The sequence below is a fragment of the Nycticebus coucang genome, chromosome 18 (assembly GCF_027406575.1).
Source record: "Nycticebus coucang isolate mNycCou1 chromosome 18, mNycCou1.pri, whole genome shotgun sequence".
In the NCBI taxonomy this organism is placed as follows: Eukaryota; Metazoa; Chordata; class Mammalia; order Primates; family Lorisidae; genus Nycticebus; species Nycticebus coucang.
This window is the reverse complement of record NC_069797.1, coordinates 51,649,808-51,671,676: the sequence shown is the minus strand read 5'-3', so window position 1 is coordinate 51,671,676 and position 21,869 is coordinate 51,649,808. Positions and strand designations below refer to the sequence as shown.

Genomic DNA, 21,869 nt, shown 5'->3' with positions numbered 1-21,869 from the left:
TCAGTGGAGTTAAGGATTTCAGAGAGCAGCCTGAAGCCAGGGGACCCCTCAGGAAACTGTTGAGAGACAGTGGCAGAGGGCATGAAGATGAAAGATCAAGTGGAGAACTATTCAGGATGTCAAAATAAAGAAAGTGACAGGATTTGGGGGACTGGCTGAACTTGAGGCTGGGAGCCCTGGAGCAGAGAGGGGATGGAGAAGGATGAGATCAGACTTGGATCTGCTGAGCTGGAGGTGGTGGCAGGCCAGCCAGGGGAGATACTGTGAGAAGCAACAACTAGCTGCCATACGGTGCAGCTTGGGATGTGCCAGGCACTCTCCAGTTATTTATTGTCACCCTCACAATAAACCCACGAAGTAAGTGTTTCTGTTACCCACCACCTCAGAGAAAAGAAACTTGAAGCAAAGTGGTTTGTTCATGAACAAGTGAGGAAGCTGGACAAGGTGACCAGCATCAGCGGAGAGATGTGGAGTCTGTGGGGCTAGAGTTTCCAGATGGTTCACAGGATGCTCTGCAGTCCAAAGCACTGTGGCAAGTGGCATGTCGAGCCAAGATGATCTTAGCAAAGATGAGTGGGGACAGAATTAATAGCCTTTATGGGCTAAGGGTTTCTGAGGAGATCTGTGAGAGTTTGGGGTCTCTGGGTGTCTTTAGAATCTGCCAGCAGCCACAAGGTGCCAGCTAGATTGTGGAGATCTGAAAAGTGATTGGTGTCTCTGATGATAGCCTGCAAGGGCTATGTGTGGGGTCTTTAAAGAGGATGTGGTTTGCAGGCATCTAATGAGATCTGGGTGGTGAGCTGTGTGGGGTAGTTACACAGTTCCTATAGATCTAAAGGGCTGGGGAGATGGGGTATGTAAGGTCAGTGCTGGGGACAAGGGGAATGTATGGGAGGGCATCTGTTAGGCCTTGCACCCAGGCAGTCCTAACCTTCTGGGACATGTGAAAATCCTCCTTATTTGATTTCTGTCACTTATGCCAAGTGATGGGATCTCAGTAAACCTACTCAGGCTGCAAAAACTAGGCAGGTGATGGGGGTGGGGAAACGACTTAGGTGACAAGTCTCACACAAGCCTTCCCCCAGTTAGGTGACACAGTCCCAAACATGGACATACTGTATATCATGGGTAAGTCACACCTTAGGCCTGAAAACTCACAGCAAAGTCATACACAACACTCCCTCCCCCACTTCCCCGGCCACATAACTCAGGCTTAAACTCAATGGGGATACTTGGCCCGCCTTTTGGAACATGCTGTGTACAGGCCCTTCTCTCACCTAATACACAGGACAGACGGGGACAGTGGGACCACACCCTGGATGCTTAGCCTGTCCACCCAGCAAGAAACCTCACAATAACCCTCATGCCTGCCTCCTACCCAGGAAGGTCCAGCCATTTCACTCCTTGGTACATCTTAGCTAGGTTTTCTTTTCTTTCCTTTTTGTTTTTTTTATTTTTTTATTTTTTTTATTTTTGGCCGGGGCTGGGCTTGAACCCGCCACCTCCGGCATATGGGACCGGCGCCCTACCCGTTGAGCCACAGGCGCCGCCCTCCTTTTTGTTTTTTTTTGTTTGTTTGTTTGTTTTTGTAGAGACAGAGTCTCACTTTATGGTTCTCGGTAGAGTGCCGTGGCCTCACACAGCTCACAGTAACCTCCAACTCCAGGGCTTAAGCGATTCTCCTGCCTCAGCCTCCGGAGTAGCTGGGACTACAGGCGCCCGCCCCAACGCCCGGCTATTTTTTGGTTGCAGTTTGGCCGGGGCCGGGTTTGAACCCGTCACCCTCGGTATATGGGGCCGGTGCCCTACTGACTGAGCCACAGGCGCCGCCCTACCTTTTTTTTTTTTTGAGACCGAGTCTCATTATGTAGCCCTCAGTGGAGTGCTGTGGCATCACAGCTCAAACTCTTTGGGCTTAAGCAATTCTCTTGCCTCAGCCTCCCAAGTAGCTGAGACTACAGTCACCTGCCAAATGCCTGGCCATTTTTTTGTTGCAGTTGTCATTGCTGTTTAGCGGTTCAAACCTGCCAGCCTTGGTGTATGTGGCTGGTGCCCTAACCACTGAGCTACGGGTGCCAAGCCCTAAGATAGGTCTTTAGTGACTTCTAACTCTGGAGTTATAACCTGTGACCCTGTGGTTTTGTAGTGTCTGATCTTGTGACTCAGCCACCTACATCTGTCTTCAGCATCTTTAGGGTTCCTGGAGTATTCTAAGGATGATCCACTTGGAGGAGATGCCATGGGAGGCACAATCACCATCCTCAGGTTTCCAGGTCACCCTTAGGTGGGTGGAAGGAGTACATGTACATGGTCCCAAGGTGTACAACTAGAATTTTTTTTTTTTCTTTGAGACAGAGTCCTATCATGTCCCCCTTGGTAGAGTGCCGTAGCATCACAGCTCAAGCAACCTCTAACTCTTGGGCTTAAACTGTTCTCTTGCCTCAGCCTCCCAAGTAGCTGGGACAATAGGCACCAGCCACACCTGGCTATTTTTGTTGTCGTTGTAGTTGTCATTGTTGTTTAGCAGACTCTAGCTGGGTTCGAACCCACCAGCCAGGGTGTATGTGGCCAGCACTCTAACCACTGAGCTACGGAGTTTGACTTGATAAGAATGAGATCTGTATGATTAAGCCATCCACAAGGAACAGCTGCCTTAAGAGCTGACTGTCCCTGGGAGTTCTGGCTACTCATTTTGGATATTGTCAGGGATGAGTCAAGGTGAACTAGAAGGGTCCTGAGGTTGGGAATTTCATTCCTTTTGGCAAAGAGCTATGAAGGTGACCTTGAGGCCAAACACTGAAAACACAGGCCAAACACTCAACACGAGGGCCTCGTGCTTAGTTCTCTCACATTGGCACACCAGTGTCCAGAGAGGAAACGCTGACGTTGGGACCTGCCATAGCTCCTGCCCCATTCCATGCTGGCTCTTGCCTCTCTGAGACCTCACCAATGCTTGTCCCCGGAACCATGGTATCTAGGCTTGCAGATCCATTAGTATTAGAGCTGGTGAGTCAGCACCCAGAACTGCTGGCACAGAGCAGGGGGCCAGAGCTATTTAAGGCCTCTCGAGATTCTCTAGGACCCTGGGGACAAAACTGTCCTGATGTGTCACTCCTTCCCCACCACCTCTGGGAAACCTTGGATCCTTCATGTAGCTCATACAGTTTAGGAGGACTTCTCAGGGGAGGGACTTAGGATTCACCTAGCCACATCCAGCCCATACTCCAAAATTCCTTGCCTTGAAAAAGGATGAAACTGACTAAAGGAAGTCTTTAGAAACTCCCAGTCCTGTCCTGGAGGACTGGACAAAAAGCATGGGTTCTGAATGGTGGCAAAGAAGCAGTTTGCTGCAACCAGGGAACTCTGTAGCAAAAGTCTATGGGTCAGAGGCAGCGCTGGTAGAAGGGAACCCCTCCCATCCCAGCTCCAGCGAATCAAGAAACCAGGCAGCAAGGCTCTGGGGGCTGCTTTTATGGGGATGACCTGACAGAGGGCATGGGCCGTACAAAACCAGGAACAATACATACATATATATATTATATACAGAGACGCGGTCCTCCGGAGGGCTGGGCAGGGGTGGCCGCTGGCCCAGGAAACCGGAAATGCCCTGCGGCCCCGCCCCCTCCATCTGCCAGGGTGGAGGGCATGGGCCGGGGCACAAGACAGCCAGCTCTTTCAGGGGGTGGGGGCACGTCTGGGGGCAGAAAGGGGAGGCAAGAAATACTGATCGATGGCATGGTCTATTTACAGGGACAAAAAGAAGCCAGAACAGATAGGACGGCGTTGGTGGTTTTTAAAAAAATGAACAAAAACCAAGGCTTGGGACAGGGCATGAAGTGGGAAGATGAGATGGATTCTGAAAGGGGAGGAGACCTGCGGGGGGTCTCACCTCCCTTGGTCCAAGCCCCAATTTGGGGTTAAACTGGGGAAACAGAGTCAATTCCACTTACAAGGCAGGCTACCAGCAGGGCAGCCCTGGTCTCCAAAAAGATGAGAAGTAGTAAAATTTTGCCCTCCATTCAAAACATTGGAAAACGGTTGAAAGGGGCTGGGTGAGGCTGAATCTCTGCGATGTTAGTACAAGGCTTTCAAGTGTCCCTGGGGCAGGCCAGGCCTGGCTCTCCAGGGAGAAATGTTCCCTTTGCCTAAGATCAGGGTCTCTGCAGCCAGGACTCCTAAGCTCACCTCCTCTTCTCCTTGGTATTCCTAGGCTTGGCCAGGAAACCTGGACCTTGGAGAGGCCACAGAACAGTTTGAGGAGGAGGTTATGGCTATTTGGCACCTGGGAGAGGGGAGGCATAAGGAGAAATAGAGGGTTGTTGCCCCCCGGAAAGGGGAGTCAGGGATCAGGTGTCCTGAACTCTCCCTTTTTCCTACTCTAACTCCCCTTTTCCCGAAGGATATATAACGCAGGGCCAGGCCCAGCCTTTAAGCTCTGGGGTGGACTCTATCCCTTCTGGGATAGGGGCAGGCTGGGTGTTGAGGCAACCCCCCAAGCAGGAGGGTCAGAATGCAACAGAGACAGCACAATGATGGGGGAGAAGGAAGGGCCAAAAAGGTAGAATCTCAAGTCAAGAAGCCCAGGGGCCACCCAGGTGCCCCATGGGCAGGGAGCAGCCTCCAGTTGGTGAGATGCTGGGAGAGCCCCAGCCCCATTCCAGTCCAGAGACAAAGGCTGGAGGTTGTAAAGTCTGGCAGTTTGGTCTGCATGTCCTTTGTGTCCATCCACCACCCAGGCCAGCCCACGGCATCCCTTGGCCCCTGTGCCTCAGCCCCATGGGGCAAGAAGGAGGCCGCCCTTCCAGCCACCTCTGTCTGCCCGGGCCACCTTAAAGGGGCCTGTATATGGGCCCTCTGGTCCCTGAAGCTGGGGGAGGTGGGGTGGAGGGATGGGGGAGTCGGGGCACCTGTCCCCAGGCTGGTAGGGGGAGGGGGAGGGTATTGAGGACAGGGAAGGGAGGACAATGGGAGGGGGATTAATTATTGTCCGGTCAAGGAATGATTCCTGTTAAGTAGAATTGGAATTCCTCAGTGTTTGCAGGTTTCCTTCCAGTTCTGAGATCTGGAAAACAAAGGCGAGGGGGTCAAACCTGAGTACTAAGCATGGGCCCTGACCCCTCTGAGACCGCCCTCAACTCCCCACCCCATCCCCCACCTCCAGGGCACAGGGTGGGTGCTAGATGGGGCCCTTCCCCCAGGACCTACCTTGTCCAGGAGCTTGTCCATTTCTTCCTTCCTAGCCAGCTCTGACTCTTCTAGAACCCGACGCTGTGCAGTCTCCTTTTTCAGGAACTCGATCTCTCTGGGGAGAGGCAATTGACAGATGGTAGGTATGGATGTGTGGGCCAGCTTCCATCCAGGGAGACTCAGGGTCCTCAGTGCTACCTGGGCAGTTCTGCCCCTCCCTATTGGCCCTGTGCTGGCTCTGCTGCCCAGCCACTCCAGCCCAGGGGCCCTCCAACTTCCGTTCTCTGTGCCTCCCTAACTTAGCTGTGGGGATGGGTTGAAAGACTGCCACCAGTGGCCTTCCAGTCCTCCCCAGGCCCAGGCCCCCAGCACCCTGGTCACGTACTTCTGTTGATAGTCCTTGATGAGGCGCTTGGCCTTGCTGTACTTGCGCTCCAGGGCCTGGTACTGGGCCTGGGTCTCCCGTAGGTGCTCATCCACAGCCTGGCACAGGCTCTGGGCCTCACCCCAGTAGCCCTCCAGTTTCTCCATGCGCTCCTTGTTCTCCTCCACGCTCTGCTCCAGCTGGGCCTTCTCCACCCGCCAGCGCCCCTTCTCCTGCTCCAGGTTCTGCAGCTGAGAGAGAAAGGAGCAGCTCTGGATTGGTGGAGGCCAGAAGGAGCTGCAGGGTACACCTACCCAGTCTCTAGGAGATTCTTACAGACATAGAGCCCACTGTACCCCAATTAACTCTACTTGGCTGAGCCTGAGAACTGAAACCCAGAGAGAGAAGAGGTAGGGCTTCACCTTCAGAGCTCTAAGCCAGGGTCCCTACCCCACTCCTCAATTAGTCACTGACTACTCTGACTTAGGACAAGGCAATGTCTATCTCAAGCCTCAAGTCCTCCTATTTGTAAAATGGGAGTGATACTATACCTGCCTCCTAAACTCACAAGACCACCACAGTGAGACAGCAAATGTGAAAGAGCACATCAGGTGAGGATCACCACTGTTCTCTGTCCCTTCTCTGCAGCCCTGGCTGTGTTGACCAGTCCCTGCTATTTCTGAACAATCCTGGCTCCTAGGCCTCCAATCCCCCACAGCTGAATCCTGAATCCTTTGTTCTGTCTATACTCACCGTCCTAAGGCATGGTCCCCCCTCTTACACCACCTCTGTGCACACTACCTCTGTGCACCCAAATTTCAAGCCCCAGTACATGATTGCTCCTGACTTCCAGTCTTAACCTCCCAGTTCCTCACAGGAATCATACTTTTAACCATACCTCCCACTTGCACAAACCTATGCCTCTTTTCCTGACTTGCTCACGTCTGTTAAAAGGAGCCACAATCTCATAAACATCCAGGGACTTGTCTCAAGCCCCTGCCTTCCCTGCCACCTTATTGGCTGCAAACACCTTGTTCTCTTTGTCCAGCCACACAAAGCTTCCTGAAGATCCCCAGACTTGCCACAGGGCCTTTGCACATGCTATGCCCACTGCCTGGAATGTGCCTCTTCTACTCTTCTCCGTGCCTAATTAGTTCCCATTAGCTCATTCCTCGGCTCACTGCTCAGTACATCACTTCCCCTGAGAAGCTCCCAATAGCACAGTCCCGTCCCACCCCTGACTGAACTGGATTCCTCCTGGCTTTGGGAGTTCAGCAAGCTTGTCCTTTCTTACAAAGCCCCATGTAGTCTGTAACAATACAGTCAGTGGTATGCAGACTCTAAGCTGCTCAAGGACAAAGATCAACTGGTTTTGCCACCACAGCAAGCAGAACAGTAGTGGGCATCTAGGAGGTACCCAGCAAATGTTTATACACTGAATGAATGAATAGATCTTTGATGTGTCCCTCCCCTTCTTCCTCTGCATACACCCAGGAACACAGCCTGTCCTCTCAACCCTTCCTTTCCAGACCCTCTGCCTATACTCTGGGACAGAGTCCCCTGCCTAGGACTCTAATCAGTTTGTCTGCCTCCACCCTCATACCTTCTCACGTAATAGGCACTGACCTTCAAAAAACCCCAGCCACGTAGCTCCATGCTGTGTGGACCAAGGCATCCTTAGAGGACAGTCAGGATGCTGTAAGCCATAGCCTACCCTGACAGCTCAGTCCTTCTTCCATCTCTCCCCCCAGGCACACTCCCACCTCCTGGCAGGCCTCCTCCTGAAGCCAGCCTCCAAGCTCATTCCAGCTCATCTCCCTGCCAGGAATGGCCTTTCTTCTGCCCCAACCACCTAAACCCTGCCATCCTCCCAAGCCTTGGCTTACACTCTCCTCTCTGTATGCAAAGGGGTTATACCCACTCGTGGGAATGTACACATCCATGGACCTGGTACACCGTGCCTACAATGCCTCTGCAGACCTGTCTGTCCCCCACCACCCCAGAGGCCCCACAGAGTTGGGATTTCTACTGTCCAGGCCCCCACAGGGGCCTGATACAGACTTTTGATATGAAGTCTGTATGTCTACATGCCTGTGAGGGTGCTGGCACCCAAGATGCTTTTCTAAATGTCTGTGCATGGTATATACATGTGTCTGTGTATGTCATATGTCACTATCTAATGACCTCAGCATCAACACTTCTGTGTTGCTTGCCCATGTGAGAATGTGCATGCCTGTGACACTCTTCCTAGACCAAGTGGTTCAAACAACAGCCGTGACTATGTGTCTCAGAGCAGATGAATGAAAAGTACATCTTCACATCCAGACTGACGCCCCTGGGTGTGCTGTCACAGGAAGCACAGTCCAGTATTTCTGTGATCATGTCTGTGTAGAGTGGGTGACTCTACACGTCTGGGAGAGTGGGTCTGTGGGTACCATGTGGCATGTATCATTGTGTGAATATCCAGGTAGTCTGTTATTCATCACTGGGCCTGTATGTAGGGGACAAAAATATGTGGGGCAGTGTAAACACAAAGACATCTGGAGTGGGACTTAGTGTGCTTCAGTATCAGGGCTAGTACTTTGGCTTTTTTCTTATTTTGAGACAGGGTCTCACTCTGTTACCTGGGGCTAGATTGTAGTGGCCTCAACAAAGCTCCCTGCAAACTCAAACTCCTGGGCTCAAACAATCTGCCTGCCTCAGCCTCCTGAGTAGCTGGGACTACAGGGTCTCATTATATTGTTGAGTATGATCTCAAACTCCTGGCCTCAAGTGATCCTCCCACTTCAGCCTCCCAAAATGCTAAGATTATAGGCATGAACTAGCATGTCTAGCCATACTTTGGCTTTTTATTGAGCATCTATTACGTCAAGCATTGTGCTAAGGACTTTACCTGTATTATAGAATCCTCACGATGATCCTATGGTATTAGGTATTATCATTAGCCCATTTTATAGATGAGGAGACTGAGGCAGAGCTGCATGTGATAATGGAGCAAATGAGTCCAGAGCTCGATTTCTTACCACTATATCGCCTTGCCTCAGAGTAACGTACTCTGTGGGTGGTGTACAAGTATCAGTGTGTAGGTGTGAGGATGGGGGACCTCATTCCTGGACACACACACCCTCACCTTTCTTTTCAGCTGCTGGATCTCTGCCTCAGTGACAGCGTGCTTGATCTGGAGCTGTGGGGCAAAAGGGCAGGCACTCAGTTCCGGCTGGTGAGGCAGGCAGTGCTGAGGGTAGGACACTGGCCCACCATCACCCTCCGCCACCTGAGGCAGCCCCTTCCTCCCACCTCCTTGAACTTGTGCACCAGCTTCTCAGGCTCCATGTCCACAGGAGACAATGCGTCCTCATTCTCTGCCAGCTCAAACACCTCAATGGCCATCTCGCCACCTGGGAACGTGGGGCTCAGCTCCTCATCCTCATCAGTGGCGTACTCCCCTGTCTGTGAAGGGAGGTAGGAGGCTGTGGATCCTGCCCACCCCAGCCCCTCTCAGCCCTGCTGACCTGGGCTCAGACCAGCAGCAGTCTGCCGTGTGAGGCTGCAGGCTACCCAGGGATGTGGGTCACCCCTTATCAGCCTGGGCTGCATCAGAGACAGGTTTGCCTCTTCTCCACAATAGCTTATAGAGTCCCCTGAAGGCAGAGGTAATTCCCCCATAAGACTGGGACCCTGAAGAAACAGGCTGTACTGTCTTCCTTACACTATGAGTCCCCTGAGGCTAGGGGCTATGCCTTTCCCTCAGAGTGGGAGCTCTTTGAGGCAACTGTGTTTCCTTGTAGAGATTAGGCAGCCTCTCTGAAGAGAGAGGGTATGACTCGTCCATCAGACTAGCGGTTATCTGAGGGAAGGTTCTGCATCTCCTCCCTGAGACTGAGGATCCCCAGGAATAGGGAACTGGTTCCACACTGCAGGTCTCTTTATCCTGGCCTGGGAAAGCGGTAGAGATGGAAGAGGATTGTAATGCTCCAGGTAGCCACCAGGGGGAGATCGCGCGGGCAGCCAGGCCTCAAGTTCCTACCTCCTCGTCTTCCTCTCCGTACTGGGCGTATCTCTGCTCCATCATCTCCCGCTGCCACCGCTCCTGTTCCAGGGTCTGTTGAATTAGCTGGGCCACTTCGCTCTGCTCTCCGGGCCGCTCCCGGCCAATCATAAACCTGGAGGGGCGCTGGCGTCATCCCTTGCCAACATCCTCCCTACTGATGCTCCCTTTTGCAAACTCAGCTCTCCCGGGGGAGGTGAAATGAGAGGGCTGAGCCCAAAGGCTGGAGTGTTAATAATGAATGGTAGAGTGTGGGGCCCTTACTGAGTTTCCTTCCCAAGGGAGTCAGAAAGGCCCACTAGCCTTTCTGGCCAGTTTTGGGACAGAGGGTATATCAGCCAAACAAAGCTGAGGATATGCAGGGGATATGAACTCAGAAGTTGGCTGTGCAGAGGGCTCTTCTCCACCACGTGGGAGAAAACCAGGCAGAGGAATGGTGAAGATAACCCCTGGGGCTATGGAGGTGTGACTTGGGTATGTTCCAAGCCCCCCAACCCCCAGCTTCAGGAAGGGGCGGGATGATGGCAACTGGAGATTAGGATGGAAAGGAAACAGTGGAACTTCCAGGCACCCGCCCCTCCTCCCCATGGCCACCCACATCCTGTTTCTCTCCACCACCCTTTCCTGGGGGCAGTGCCCCTCTTGAAGGGGGGCAGGGAGTCATCCCAGAATGTGAAGCCAGAGATGGAAGCCAAGAAAATTCTAATCCAATCCCCTTAACTTGCAGGCCCAGGAAGTAGCCTTCCCAGGATTACACAGGGCTAGTCAGGAGGGAGGGATGAAGTTCCTTATGAGAGGACCTTGATTTGGTTGGCACTGCCGCTGCACATCTTTAATGAGTAAGTCAGGAACAGGCAGGGGGAAGAAGAAGAAGTCCTAGGGGACAATTTGGGGGGTGCTGGATGGTGGGCCTTGAACCCTGAGCACTGGTGGTTAGCAGTTGTCAGGGAGCTCAGCATGGGAAGGCAGCCATGGGACAAGTGACTATGGGGTTGGCAATTCCTTCAGGCAGGGAGTCAGTGGTCTCTGTCAGCTGGACCACCTAAAACCTTAACTGACTCTGGGCCTGTGGCAGGTGAGCAGAGGATCTGTGTGAAGGCCTCCCTGCTCCCACACCCACCCCTCTGGACTCTCACCGCACTCGGCCCTTGGTGTTCCTGAGCACAGAGGCTGCAAAGCTTTGGGTCACTCCCACCAGACTTGTTCCATCCACTTCTACCAGGAGATCATTGACCTGGATCCTAGGGGAACGATACTGGTTAAGGGGGTCACAAGGGGAACTGTGGGGCTGGAATAGAGGTGGCTCAGTCCCCACAGGTACCTGATACTTTGTCTACCTTCATAACAGTCATGAGGCCCATAGGACTGACATCCATCCACCAGGCACACCTTTGTGGACAGTGAGGCAGGGAAGCAAAGCGGACACAGGCATCCAGGGCCAGGAGAGGTGGCAGGCACACTTTCCATGACAATCACACAACTATCACCTTCACCATCCACATGACAGCTCATCCCTATCATGCACCCCAGCAAGGGGCCCCACAGCTCACAAGGGACATGCTGACCTCTTATGTACACATTTCTTCACAGATGTCCTCCTAAATGCCTGAGACCCAAGTAGCACTCTCTCATGTTCACACACCTTTGCACACACCTGATACAGGTGCATACTTCTGAACACACTCCAGCTGTGGCACCTGATGCCCTTGCTCTCCACACGAGAAGAGATGGTGGCCCAGCCTGGCCTGCTGAGAGGAAGATGCTAAGGGTGGGGAGCCCCTTGGCCACCCCCATCCTCCACTTACGCTCTGGCACTCCAAGCCATCTCTCAGGGCTCCCACATGGAAACAACCTGTTATAAGCAGCTCACCCCAAAGTGCCCCACATTCCCAAATAGGCACAACCTCACGGACACACTCACACATGCACACACACTCCCCAAACAACCAGCAGGCCATGGTGGGAAAGGCTCTGAAGATTCAAATCAGGAGGGGAAGTGGGTAAGTGAAAGAGCAGAGATTGTCACCATTCCTATTTTCTGCCCCCTCCATGCCACCTGGGCTACAAGAGCCAGAAGGCCCCTGAATGGGCCAACCCCACCTCTAACAACAAGACCCCAAAGTCACCCAGCCCTTACAAGGACACCATTTCACCTCTGTCATGGAGGGAATCTGGGTTTGGAGGTATCACCACAAGCGACCTCCAGTATCAATCTGTCACAACCACCCTGGGGGATGCCCAACAGCCCTTCCCACAACCACTCCTACCTCCTATAATATACACACAGTGGAACACCCAACAGTGGGGTCACCAGGCTGGCCCAAAGCCCCAGGACACCCTCCCTAAACCTTCTGATGCACAGACCTCACCACCCCCAGCCACAGAAATTGCTCGACACAGGCAGGCACACCACACATGCAAAGAGCAGCCCATCTCCAGAGCCCTAGGTTGTCTGGTCCTTTCAACACCTGGCCCCGCATCTTCCACGCTTCAGCCACACCTCTTCTCACAGAACCTCCTGCACCCCTTCACTGCAACAAATGCCTGCACAACCTTCAGCTCTCAGCCCCAGTGTGTCACTGCCTCCAGTGATACCCACAGAGGTCACGCTCTCCTCTCTTAGGCCTTGCGTGGCACCCTGTATTTTGCCTCTATTTCGCCATTTTCTGTGTGTCCTTTTGTTTAACATCTGTCTAACTGTGACTGCACTGCACACTTCCAGGGAGCCAGACCCTCATCAGTGACTCTTCAGGCCCTGGCACCAGATCAATGATAGTCAGGGACTTGATGTTTGTTAAATGAAAGAAAATACTCAAATATACTCTAGACCAGTGATTTTCAACCAGTGTCCTGCAGCACACTATGTACCAAGAGAGGAGCTTAGGTGTGCTGTGAAAATTTTTTTTTTTTTTTTAATTTGGCCGGGGCTGGGTTTGAACCCACCACCTCCGGCATATGGGACCGGCGCCCTACCTGCTGAGCCACAGGCACCGCCCGCTGTGAAAAATTTTAAAGATCACTAATTAACCAGGCTCAGTGGCTCACGCCGATAATCCCAGCACTCTGGGAGGCTGAAGTGGGTGGATCACCTGAGCTCAGAAGTTCAAGACCAGCCTGAGCAAAATCGAGACCCCCATCTCTAAAAATAGCCAGGTGTTGTGGTGGGTGCCTGTAGCCTCCTGAGTTGGTTGAGGGAAGAGGATCACTTGAGCTCAAGAGTTTGAGGTTGCTGTGAGCTCCAATGCCATAGCACTCTACAGAGGGTGATAAAGTGAGACTGTTTCAAAATAAATAAATAAATAGCATTAATTAAATTATTTTTGAAAGAAGTTCAAAGTGTAAGTATATTCTTTTTTTTTAATTCTTTTTTTGGGGGTTAACAAAATTTAAGTGTGCTGCAGTTTAACTATAGGTTCAAGTGTGCCATGAAATAAAAAAGGTTAAAATACCCTGCTCTAGACACAGCTTCCCCCCTTGTGCCCTCCCTACCAAGGCCCAGCACACCCTTCAAAACAGGACACACAACTGACAGCCCCCATCTTCATCAGTGTTCCCCCAGATTGCAGTGCCCAGAGGGCAGGGGTTTCTGTCTGATGTGGTCACTGTTGTATTTCCCAGGGTGCAACAGGACCCCCTGGGGGAATAGCCGCACTCCACACACAGTGCGCATGCCCCCAGCACTCCAGGGCCCACCCCTCAGATGGCAGCAGGTAGGGAGGGTGGGAGTGGTACCTGCCATCACGATGGGCTGCACCACCCTCAGTCACAGTCTTGACAAAGATGCCCAGTTTCTCCAGGCCCATGTCTGCGCCAGCCCCCATGCCGATGATGCTGATGCCCAGGCCCTCGGAGTCTGTGGAACAGAAGGGGGATGGTGGTGGGAGCGCTTCAGACAGGGATTGCAGGGGTACAAGGGAAGCCCTCCATCCGGGATCCTAGGGCACAACTCCCACACTTAGGGGATATCCCACAGCTTAGAAGGGGGTGTGGTTCTGTCTACCCCCTCTCTGCCCCATCCAAAGAACTGACCGGCAGCGGGGTGTTCCAAGGGTGGCCTGGTTAGTGAGAGACCACTGGGGATGCAGACAAGGGTGTGTGGCCTGAAGGGGCTGCCCTTAACTCTTTTGGTCCCCTCCCTTTCTAAGCAGTCTCTATTGTCACAAAGCCTTGACCTCCTGGCTTACTCTCCCCTGAGGCTCACTCCCCTCTCCACACCTGCCCTGCCCTCTCCTGGGCCTTTGACACCCAACGACATGACCAGAAACACCACTCCTTTGTGGGGGATGGCACCACCGCCTGCCACCTGCCAGGCCTGGGAGACACCTAGATTCCTCCCTACCGCTCACAGCCTCTGCCTGAGCCAAATAATCACCAGAGTCTGTTGCTCCTCCTCCTCTCCCACCTCCTTCAAGGTCTTTCAAGTCCACCCACTCCCTGTTCTGCCATCATCTTGTTCACACCACAGTTGAGTTCTCACCATCTACTGGTGACCTGCTCCATACATCACAGTCTGGTGTGGTCTTACTAGAAGACCTTCCCAGTGCCTCACAAGGGCTCCCAGTCCATCTCAGAAGCAAGAGCATGTTCTACCCATGGTCTGGGAGGCCCTGTCTGTACACCTTTCTTGCCCTCCCTGTGAAAATGCAGCCACGCCTTTGCCTTTCACTCTCCTGCATACCCCTCTAAATTCCTCCTCTCCAGAGCTCAACTCAAGTACCACTTCTCTGGGGAACCCCCTAACCCAGGCTGGGTAGGTCTCCTGCTAAATGTTTTTATATCAGCCCCCTGATTCCCTCCCAGCAACTATGATACACCTATGGAAAGGATGCAATTAGATGTAACCATTCCACTCTGTCTGCCTTCTCCATCAATTTCCCCAAGGACACACACTCCTGATGGAGCCTGCTTGGGCCATCACTGCATCCCCAACATGGAGCCTTGGACCCAGTACACAGTGTCCAACAGAGATCTATTAACAGAACAGCAAATGTTGTTCCCTAACAGCAGCAGTGGGGGTTGTGAGCTTGGCACCAGGGTTGGAGTCCCTGTGTGGGTGGGGTGTTGGTAATGGAAGGTAGAAGGTCACCAAGGACCTGAATCAGAGGTAGAGGCCCAACCTGTCTGTGGGAACCCCCGCAGGCACAGGGCAGAAGCTGGCGCCAGAGACCCGGGTCAATGCCAGTGGTGCCCAAGCGGCCTGGCTGCCTGGCCTCTCACCCTTCTCCAGCTCCACAGGAAACAGCTCCAACCTCTCCACCCGCTTCTCCAGCTCATACTCAGCAGAGGCTGCCATGGGATCCACATCCTCATTGCGACGATCGTAGTCCTCATTGGAGTAGGTGCTGAACACCTGCGGAAGGGGAAGCTGGTCAGAGAGCCCGGCAGGGAGGCAACAGCAGAACTGGCGTGAGAGGCCACGGGGCAGGCTGAGCCACCCAGCCTGTGCCCTGCTCCCTCTGATGACATGCCTCTCTCCACCCCCAGACAGGCTTGAGATGAGTCTGCAACCAGTCCCGTGATGACCCCAGCTGTGAGCAAAGGCCCTTATAGTTCTAGAGCCCTTAAGAGAGAAAGGGACCCAGCCTTGCCCCATCCTCACTGTCATTCTCTCTGCAGCTCCAGCCAGCATGAGCATGGTCTGCTGGGGGAATGGATGGACAATCCCAGAGAAACTGTCAGGCTTAGGGACTCAGATCTCCGGATCAGAAAGAGTGAGAGATGGGGACTCCCAGAGACAAGGGGGAACACAAAGACACAGACAGAGAGGAAGGAACAGGCTGAACAGAAGAGGGAAATAGGAGGAGGGGAGAAAGGATGGAGAAGATGCTGGAGGATGCCAGATGGGGAGAGAGGGGGGAGCGGGTGTGAGACAGCAGAGGGGGAGGGGAGCAGGAGTGAGGAGGATGGGCAGAGGCAGGGATTACCCCTCTCTGACCTGCACCTGCAGGTGATGCTGGGGCAAGGGTGCGAAGCAGGAAGGACCACCTGTACCCCATGCAGAAAAGGCAGGCCCTCAGGTGCCCCTCAGGTGGCAGGAGCAGGGAAGAAGGCCAGGCCCTATGGCCTTCCCTGCATGCCTAGGCCTGTCTCCTTTCAGATGACAGCTGTCTGAGTTATGCCACCTGTCCCCTATGTGCTAGGAGGTCTAAGCAGAGGCTCTAGGACCTGGGCCCTGAAGAGACTGGGGAGACTGAGGAAATGGAGGAGGTGGTGCTCTCCACGGTGAACCCAAGGAGCTCCAAGGCCAGCCCTGACTTGGGATCTTCTGTACCCCTCTGCTGTCTCTCTCCCCTATGGCTCTCAGCTAAAAGGGGGTTTCCCTAGCCCCAGCCCCAAAGACAAGTGAAGCTGGAACAAGGGCTCTGTGGGAGAGCCTAATTCCAGGCCCAAGCAGGGGTGCCCTCTGTGGGAGGTTAATGAGCACCATTTGGGGTACCTTGAAGTGTTCTGGCTTCACTGCCTGCAGGGACAGGTTGACACCACTTAGAGCCAAGTGGAGGTGGGGAGCAGCTCTATTAGATGGCCGGGTCTAAGGCCTAAGGAGCTGGAGGGGGGACGTCTCCCTTAGGCCCCTGATAGGGCCCCTCTATTCAAAGAGCAGGCCCTATATGGGTACCCTGGTGGCAGCGGCACTCATGTCCCAGCCCTTCTTTGGGCTTGCTCTATGTCATCCCCACCCCTCATCACAGAGGCTCTCTGCCATGGTGTGTGTGTGAGAGAAAGGATACTCATGGGACTAGAAGCATAACATGGTCACTTAGTGCAATGCCTTCAGTATCACAGCTTCAGAGACATCCTGGCTCAGGCCCTTAAAGTCTATCTGTCCATTGCACCCTTTGGAGGAACAGGCTGCCCATTTGCACACAGCCCTAGATGTCAGGTTCACTGTTCAAGGTCACATAGGTTAGACAGTGGCAGGGCAGGATGAGACTGCACCCATCTGGGCTCTGGTAGTGGGTCACCAGTGACTCTAACTTTGTTTCTATTGCACAAGCGCCCCAGGCCCTGGGATAGGGGTTGGCCAGAGTCTGCACTAAGTAGATGGGCTTTGGTCCACTTTTGCATCTGAGCCCCAGACCCTCACCCTCTGCTCTAGGGGACCCCTCATCCTGGCAGGGATGTCCTCCCCTAGGTCTTCGTGGTCTCCTAGGTCAACCAACTCTCTACCAAGACACACAGAGACACTCTTCTCCAAAACACACCTTCACAGCCTATCCTGGGGTTTGTCCTCCCCTGTTCTTAGCCTATCAATTCCTATTCTTTCAAATTCTGCCTGTGTAGGAATCTCAGGCCTCAGGTGCCCAGGGCCACCCCTGCCCCTCCTCAGACTGAGCCCCACAATATGTCCAGCCTATCATAGAGCCCTGGGCCCAGTCCCAGGTGACAATCTGGAATTGGGTCCTCTGTCCTCAGCAGAAACCTTCACCTCTGTAAGGGCAGCACAGTTAGGTTGTCAGCAGGCATGGGGCCCTAGACTCAGTATCAGTGTAGGGGTAGGGGGGTGAGGAGGAGAAAAACTGGGGCCTTGAGCACAGGTAGGGAGAAGGAAATCCCCGGCAAGGCTAAAAGTCAGACTCATGAGGCCATACCACACACCCCACTCTCACACTGGGCGGAAGAACTTCAGAGTCTCCAGGGAGTCGGGAAGCACTGCTCCAAATCATGTGCTATTTTTTACCAAAAAATCAGGGTAAGGTGTCAAATATAGACAGTCAGAGGCCCAGACCAAACTCCATCTCTGAGGACATCTGAGTGCTCAGAGAATTGGTGGGGGTGGGGGATCCAGACTCCCTCAGAATTCCAAGAAAACACCATAATCCTCCCCTCCCTCTGTCCCTTTGTCCCTCCATACCCCTCTGTTCCCTCCACCCCCTACTGTCTTCAGGAGAGAGGGGATGGGAAAGGACTCTGAAGGTCCCAGCCCAGAGGAAGGGCCTGGCCTGGGAGAGGAGTAGCAGCCACTCTTTTTTTAACCTTGTAGGCCTCTTGCTGGGGTGGGAGGTGGGAGGGAGGCAGAGATTGACACTCTGGGGTGGATGAGAGGAAACTTGGGCAGTTTCAGTGTCCAGGAGTAGTTATGGAGATGACAAGCAAACAGTTGGGGGTTTGGCTGGGGGAGAGTAAAGGCCAGGCAGGGACCTGGACACTTCCATGGGGTGGCCCTGGGGCTGGGCACAGCTCAGCCTGGGGCAGTGAGAAAAAACCATCAAAGCTTAAACCTTCAAAGCCAAGACTGGAGGATGGTGAGAAGTTGCAGGGGAAGGTCTTAATTTTCCCCAGGGTATGTCCTCTCCCCAAATGTACTGTTCTGAAGATCTGAAAGCACTGGCACAGCCCGCAAACCAATCACCAATAGTGGTGGTGGGGATGGGAGTAAAAGGAGACCCCCTCCCCCAAAAGGACCAGCTCCCATTCCTTTTTCAGGAAAATGTGGCAAGAACACTGGGCACCTGCCAAGCCATGGGCGTCTGTCCTAGGGAGCAGCCAAGAGCAAAGGCATGCCGGCTACTGCCAGGCATCCTGGGGTTTCCCAGCCCCACCTCCTCCTGCCTACAGAAGGGGATCTCCCCTCAAGGGCTCACGGTGCCCCCTTCTGGTGCAAGTCAGGACCAGGTAGCTGGCCCGCACAGACCCCCCCAGTGGAACAGGGCCCCAGCTCCAGTCACATGGCCAAAAAGCTGCTCACCCTCACGTCCTGCTTCCCTCTTTCACTTCTGCAAAGTTGGGGCAGGGGTACAGAATGGAAGAAGAGCAGCAGTCCTCGTCACCTTCGTGTTGCCAAGTTCCCGGCTCCTCCCTCCCTTACCGCATCCCGGACCCCCTGCCCAGTGGAATAGGGCCAACGTGAGGACCCTGTCCCAAGGGCACACACTCCCCTTCACATCACCCAAACTACAGTGTCTGGCAACCTCTTAAGGAAAGAATGTCTGGAAAGGAAGGGAAAGCAGGTGTCCCAGACCCGCAAGAGACAGGGAAGGTGGGGCGGGCCGGGCAACAGGCGGAGGAACCAGAAGGCAGGTTGGGGCAGGCCATCCCCTTCTCAGACCTGAAAATCGTCCCCCTCTGATAAACAGCTGTAACTCCCTTACGCCCCCCTCAGGGTGGGAACTTCTGGGAAGGGGGCTGGGTGGCAGGGGCTGACTCAGACTGCCAAACCCGGGTAGCTGGCGAGCTGGGGGCGGCCGCGCGCACGTGGCAGGGGCGGCGCGGGGGCGGGGAGAGGGGGCTCACTTACTTGGATCGGTGCTGTGCTGAAATGGATCTTCCGGCTCGGGGCCGGGTCCTCTTCCTCCGAGAGCCCGGGAATCTCCACGCACCCCGACTCGGGTTCATAGGGGGGCTCCCCATCCTCCTCGTCTTCTTCATCGTCCTCTTCCAGGGCACTGCCCCCAGAGTCCTCCCCGAGCCCACTATAGGCGCTCACGTCCACCAAGTCCGCCTCTGAGAAGTCCTCCTTCTTGGACTCATCTGCCTCCTCCGGGGCCACGTCCGGGGCCCTGCCATTGCCCAGCCCCCTCTCTGGTGCCGCCACCTCCTCGGGTGCCGCTTGGGCCTTCTGCTCCTCGGGCGCGGGACTGGCTGTGGTTGCCAAGGTGCTGCCATTCTCCAGGGCCGCATGGACCGTCACCTCGGCCTGGATCACTTCTCCCGGAGCCGACTCGGCCTCTGACTCCCCGCTTTCCTCCACCTCCACAGGCTTAATCTTCCGCACCTCCCGGGGCTTGGGGGGCGGTCGGACGGGGGCCACTCGGTGCTGCGGGGGCTGCTGCCCTCCGGGGCCGCGATCCTTCTCGGTTGCGGCATCCCCCGACGGGGCGGGCGGCGGTGGAGGCGGCTGGAACACCCGAGACCGCTTACTGACCAGCTTCGAGTTGAACGGGGGAGCCCCTGCGCCCGCGGCCCTGGGGAGTCCCGGCCCGCGGTGGAGGCCGGTCCTCGAGTCGGCCTTTTCAAAGACTGCGCTGAGCTGGCTGACCGTCGGAGACACAGCGTCGGCGTCCAGCTTGTCCAGAGCCTCGGTGCTGCCGTTGAAGCGCACCACGACATCCAGCTTCCGGTCCTGCAGGCCGGCGCGCTCCTGCCTCAGCAGCCGCCGCGCCGCGGCCTCCTTGTCGCCGCCTGCAGCCGCAGGGACGCTTCGTTCAAACAGCTTCCGCGTCTCTTGCAGCCGGGACGGCGGGTGCGGCTGCGGCGCGGGCTGCGCGGAGGGCGCGGGCTTGGAATCGAAGCGGCTCACGCGCTCCGACACGCTGGTGCCCAGCTTGAGCAGAGCGCTGTGGTCCACGTTCTCGTTCAGGCTGCTGGCCCGCGGCAGCGACAGGCGCACGCCGCGCTCCGACGCCCGCGGGGCCTCAGCCAGGCCCGCGCCGCCACCCGCCTCGCCCGGCGGCCCCGCCGTAGTGCCCATCTGCAGGAACATACTTTTGATGCGGTGGACATTGGAGCCATATTTCTTGTGGTGGGCCCCCTTGGGTGCCTCGTCGGGCCCGGGCGCGTCAGGCTGCTTCAGCGCCTGGATGCCCGCCTCGTAGGCGCTGCGGTGCGGGGAGGCGCTCCGGAGGGGACCCCCGGGCCCCCGCGGCTCCGTCTTCATCATGGTGGGGGGAGCTGGGTTCGCATACCCCCGCTCCCCATTTACCCCCTCCAACAGGCGGCTGGCCAAGTCGGGACCACCGTCCCCTCCCCCAGAAAAAATAACCCCCGAAAGGCCTTTTTTTGGGTTCCCCCTAAACCAGGCTGCCCTAAACAGTTAATCTCGCTAAAAAAAAAAAAAAAAAATGGGGGAAACAATCTCCAAGCGCCCTGTGTGGGTCGCCTCCCCCAATCAAGCTGCCAAAGACAGCCAGTCCCCCTTCAAAAGCCCTAGCGGCCTGGTACGGTCGCCCCTATCCAAATTAGAAAAGCGGCGGCCAGAGCCGGTGGGAGCGCGCGCCCTGCCCGCGAAGCAGAGAAGCAGCGGCGGCGAAGCCGGCTCACATCGTCCGAGGCGGTGTCAGCGGGGCTGGCAGCCCGGGCGTCCCCGACTCCGGCCGGAGGCCTCGGCTCTCGGGGGGCCCGGCACCGCTGCGCCCATGGCTACTCGGCCGGCCGGGGCCGCTCCGCCGCCGCGCCTCCCTCCCTCCCTCCCTCCCCCCCGCGCCCCGAGCCTCGGTCTTTCTCTGGCTCTGCCCGACCGGCGGCTGCCGGAGACCGAGCGGCTGCCCTTCTCGCCGCCGCCGCTGGGGGACTGGCACCTCTGGGTCCTAAAGGGATCGGATTTCCGGGGCCGGAGCCTGAGAGCCCTCCTCTTCCCCTCTGCCTGAACATATCCCCTCCCCTGCCCATCCCTCTCAGACAGCCTTCCGCTACCCCCGGACCTTGCCCGGTCTTCTCCAACCCTTCCATCCCGACCCTTGCCTGCGGTTTATCACAGCCTACAGAACTGCACCCCCCACTAAATATCGGGAGAAGGCAATCCAGCCACCGTGGTATCAATGCGGCCCCTCTCCTCAAATATGAAGGGAGGTTCTGTGTAGAGACAGAGGATCATTTCCTTCAAAGTCCTTAGAACTTCTCAGTAGGCTTCAAGGCTATTAGTATCAAAATCACTGAGCACTTGATAAAAATACAGATTTCTGGGCCCTCCCCCAAACTTTGTGAAGGAGAATCTCAGGTGGAACCCTGGAATCTACATTTTGATCACTCCTATGGGGAAGCTTTTGCACCCTTGAGGGTATGAACCTTGACCCAGCGTTGCTGACCTTGTGGTAGCAGAAGAAGTGGATGAAGAAAGGAGGTGACCTCCATCACCCAAGTGGCAGGGGATCCCCAAAGCTGCCCTTTGCCCTTTGGAAATCTGAAGAGGGTGCCCTGTGGCCTGTCTGCTCTGCACCCCAGCCTGGAAGAGAGAGGGTAGAATCCTGGTCTTCATGTCCCTAACAGGGTACTCCTACCTCTCAAACGGGAAGAAGGGGTTTAGGAGGAGGAATTCTGGAGGCCTAGGGCCGAAATTTCCTCCAGTGTGAGCTCTAACTTGGGTCTCAGATTTAAAGGATCCTGGCCACTGTGTGCAAGTGTGTGTGTGTTGGGGGGGGAGAGGGTGACAGTAGTGACCTACACATCCCTGTCCTGGGAACCCAGGGAGCTGTTTGGATGCCTCCACCACACCCCATAAATACAAGGTGCCTGGGGCTGCCTGGGCCCTGGGTGTAAAGGTCCTTCCTCTGGACAGGTCCAAAAGCACTGCTGCAGTGCTCAGATCCCAGGAACTGATGAACACAGTGGACCCTA

General features: G+C 55.3%; 1 protein-coding gene across 1 annotated transcript; it reads right to left on the bottom strand.

Annotated features, from left to right (window-relative positions):
• Positions 1-3,456: 3,456 nt before the first annotated feature.
• On the bottom strand, positions 3,457-20,695 carry PPP1R9B (protein phosphatase 1 regulatory subunit 9B). Its single transcript, XM_053570656.1, has 10 exons — positions 18,835-20,695; positions 14,817-14,949; positions 13,332-13,452; positions 10,736-10,840; positions 9,579-9,714; positions 8,849-9,001; positions 8,682-8,735; positions 5,573-5,802; positions 5,206-5,302; positions 3,457-5,062 (listed from the first exon to the last, which is right to left on the bottom strand). Exons 1-10 carry the CDS (start codon positions 20,194-20,196, stop codon positions 5,009-5,011), a joined length of 2,445 nt encoding a protein of 814 aa, XP_053426631.1. The 5' UTR covers positions 20,197-20,695; the 3' UTR covers positions 3,457-5,008.
• Between the last annotated feature and the right edge of the window lie 1,174 nt (positions 20,696-21,869).